Below are 3597 nucleotides of genomic sequence, written 5' to 3'. Positions count from 1 at the left end.
TGACTGCTCGGCATGTATTTTTCACATCGCGGGGATTTTTCACGGACATTTTTACAGGAAACTACAACGCGGAAGTGCGCTCGACTATGAAAGCCCGAATGACTGCGGACATTCCTCGCGGAGTTCGCTCCGCTTATAGTACGCCCGAGTATGCTTGTGTCGAGCGGGCGGAGGCGTTGATCCCCCCCCTCCGCTCTCTCACTAAGCAGCCTCCCTCTGTCGGATTGGATCGCCCATCGGCACAACCCTAGAGGAGGTTGATATATTTAACATCTTAAGGTCGATTCACAGCGTCTGTGGCGTCCACACCGACCCTCTGTGGGCGACCCATCACTAAAGGTGACAGACGACCAATCGCAGACGTGCTCACTGACCTCTTGTTGGCGATGTCGTCCTCCAGGCCGTGGACTTCCTGCTGCAGGACGCTGAGTCGCTCCTGCAAAGCTGCATTCTCTGATCGCACTTCCTGCAGCTGAGTCCTGCAGCCACAGACCAAAAGACCAATCAGCTGACTGATCGTCAGGGACAAACGCCTCTGATGTCATTGATGACATCACTCTGAGGAATCTGAGACTGCGGTGATTTAAAGGTGTGTCACATGTTTCAGATATCATTACATCATTAACAGACACAGACAGAGAGACAGACGTGATCATGCGATGTCATTGGGTTAGAGATGAGGGGAGGAGTTAAAGCATTCAGACAGAGACGGACGGTCGCGGTGCATTGTGGGAGTTTCATTCCGTTAGCAGAGTCACATGATGGATGCAGTTAGTCATTCAGAGACAGGTGATGTCATTCAGAGACAGGTGATGTCATTCAGAGACAGGCGGAGGTTAGTCAGTGGTCGGAGCGTCTGTCTCATCACAGTGTCAGTCTCAAACCTGTGAAGACGGGACAGGTCCATCGTGTCCTCCAGAGCCAGGACCAACATCTCCAGCTCCATCAGCTGCTGCTTCATCTTCATCTTCTCCTGCTCAAAGTCTTCCTCCGCCCGCCGCAGCTGGTCCTGGGAGTCCTGCAGGTCCCTCTGCAGCTGAAGGACCTGCTGTCCCCTCAGGTCCTCCGTCCTCAGCTGGTCCCTCAGGTCCAGCTGGTTGGTCTCTGTCTGTCTCAGTAGGATCTTAACTCCGTCGGGCCCCTGGACCCGGAGGTGGTCGGTCTCGCTGGTCTTGGCGTTGAGCTGCGTCCTGAGGACGAGGACGAGATCGGCGGTGTCGTTGAGCTGGGAGCTGAGCTCCTTCAGGTGGTCTCTGAGGGTGGAGATCTCCTCCTCCATCTCTACGATCTGGGTGGAGAGCTGGTCGGCCAGACGGGCGTAGCTGGCGTTCTCCTGGCTCAGACGTCGCACCTCTTCCTTCTCCTCGTCCAGGCCGGAGCACAGCTGTGAGCTCCTGCTCTGCTCCTCCTTCAGCGCCTCCTGCAGAGCCTCCTCAGAGCTCCGCCTCCTCTCCACCTCCTCAAAGACTCCATCCAGCTCCAGCTGCAGGGTGTCCACAGCCATGGCCTGCTCCTTCAGGTCCTGGATCAGCCTGGAACGGTCCGTCTTCAGGGAGTCCAGCTCCGCGGCCGTGCTCCTGGTGACCTCCTGCAGCGCCTCCAGCTCTGCCCTGAGGCCGTCCACCGTCTCCTCCCGTGCTCGCAGCTGTGCCTGCTGCTGGATGAAGGCGTTGGAGAGGCGGCTGCAGTTGTCGGCCACCACCTCCCGGTCCTGCAGGATGCTGTCAGACGCAGCCCGCAGGTTCTCCAGCTGGAGGAGGAGCTGCTCCTCCCTGTGCTTCACCTCCTGCAGCTCCGCCTCCACACAGCGCCGCTCTGAGCTCAGATGCTTGTTTAAAACCTCCTGAGATTCCAGGACGGAGACGCTCGCCTCCAGCTGAGAACACGCCTCCTCCAACCGCGCCTCCAGCTCAGAGCACCGCCCACTACACGCTTTAAGATCTTCCTCCAACTGCCCGCAGCGCCTCCTCAGCTCCTCCATGCTGGCCTCTGATTGGCTGATCTGTAAGTGGAAGCTCTGTACCACCTCCTGTAATCTGGACACCTCCTCCTGCTGCTCCTCCACCTTCCTCCTCTCCTCAGTGGCTCTCTCCTCACTCCGCAGCTTCTCCTGCTCCACCTGCGCCAGCCTCTTCTCCCAGCATCCTCTCTGCTCCTGCAGCCGCTGGCGCTCCCGATGGAGCTGGTGGAGGAGGCGTCGCTGGCCCTCGCCATACTGCAGCTTCATGTGAGACAGCTGCTGCTCCGCCTCGTCCCTGCTCAGAGTGAAGACACCTGCTAACACTTCCTGTTTCCTCCCGCCTCAGCTCCGCCCACTGCAGGTTCATCCTCGCTGCTCTGACTCGTGTTTCTACGTTAAACTCTGATTTAATAAAAACTTTACAAGAGATAAAAACTCAGCAGACGAGTTACTGACATTTCAGAATAAAAGCATCAGACAGAGGCGGAGCTGTGACATCATCACCCACCTGACCAGCATCACCTCCTGGTCCATCTTCAGCTTCAGCTCTGCCTCCAGCTGCTCCTTCTCAGCGCTCAGTCTCTGGACCAGGTTCCCGATCTCTTTGGCGAAGTTCTGCTCCAGCTCCGCCCGCTCCCGCTGCATCCTGGGGAAAAAAAAAAAATGCTCACAAACTCCGCCCACCACCGAGACGAGACTCAGCAGGACGGACAGAGGAGGCTGCTTCTCACCTGCGCTCCTGCTCGTGGCTCCACCCTCCTCCTCCTCCTCCTCCTCCTCCTCCTCCATGTTGGATCTGAGCGTGCAGTTTGTCCACCGTCTCCTTCAGCTGCTTCACCTGCTGCTCCACCTGAGCCTTCTGCTCCTCCACCTCACTGATCTCCAGCTGAAGACGACAACAAGAAGTTCATCCACCTCTCAAACACTGAAATACTCCATCACAGGAACGAGGACCGTGCTCAGCACTGACCTCAGCAACATGTACTCCATCAGTTCTGTTATAAAACTGTTGTTGCAGTAAGAATAAAACTATAAAGATGGACTCAGAGCGGTGACTCAGCACTTTTTTACACACGTGAAACTCCAAGAGAGCTCAGACCCTCTGAAGTGGGTCCACAGTGCGGTTCTCTGAACCTGTGAACACAAAGCGCTCCAGGTTCACTTTGCTCTCTGTCGAGGAGCAGTTTGGTCCACGGAAGACACTGCACATCTCCAGATGTGGAAGGTAGGACACATCAACTAGTCACAGCTCAGAGACACTCAGGGTCTCCTCCAGTTTAAGCTCATGTGACAGTGAGCAGCTTCATCACCTCACTGCAGAGACACGTCACAGGAAACACTACACTGTGTCAGTACATGTGATGTATAGTGTGATCAGAGAGAGGACTGAGACCATTTTACTGTTGGTGCACTTTAAGAGGACTGAGTTCAGTTTGTTTAAAAAGGACTACAGTGGTGTGAAAAAGTGTTTGCCCCCTTCCTGATTTCTTACTTTTTTGCATGTTTTCCGCACTTAAATGTTTCAGATCATCAAACAAATTTAAACATTAGTCAAAGATAACACAAGTAAACACAAAATGCAGTTTTTAAATGAAGGGTTTTATTAATGAGGAAGAAAAAAATCCAAAGCTACATGG

At 54.8% G+C, this 3597-nt stretch overlaps 1 protein-coding gene across 3 annotated transcripts in view; it reads right to left on the bottom strand.

The window, feature by feature from the left end:
- The window catches only part of ninl (ninein-like), a 16679-nt gene that overhangs the window by 11064 nt on the left and 2018 nt on the right, over window positions 1-3597 (bottom strand). For all 3 annotated transcript variants that reach the window (XM_050072074.1, XM_050072076.1, XM_050072075.1), the window contains exons 5-8: window positions 2692-2846; window positions 2469-2606; window positions 885-2255; window positions 375-479 (exon numbers count right to left, since the gene is read on the bottom strand). In XM_050072074.1, coding sequence (XP_049928031.1) covers window positions 375-479; window positions 885-2255; window positions 2469-2606; window positions 2692-2846 — 1769 coding nt within the window. The remainder of the gene's footprint in view (window positions 1-374; window positions 480-884; window positions 2256-2468; window positions 2607-2691; window positions 2847-3597) is intronic.

The sequence above is a fragment of the Epinephelus moara genome, chromosome 19, assembly GCF_006386435.1.
Source record: "Epinephelus moara isolate mb chromosome 19, YSFRI_EMoa_1.0, whole genome shotgun sequence".
NCBI classification, from domain to species: Eukaryota; Metazoa; Chordata; class Actinopteri; order Perciformes; family Serranidae; genus Epinephelus; species Epinephelus moara.
The sequence above is the reverse complement of the archived record's forward strand: the minus strand, read 5'-3'. Positions and strand labels throughout refer to the sequence as shown.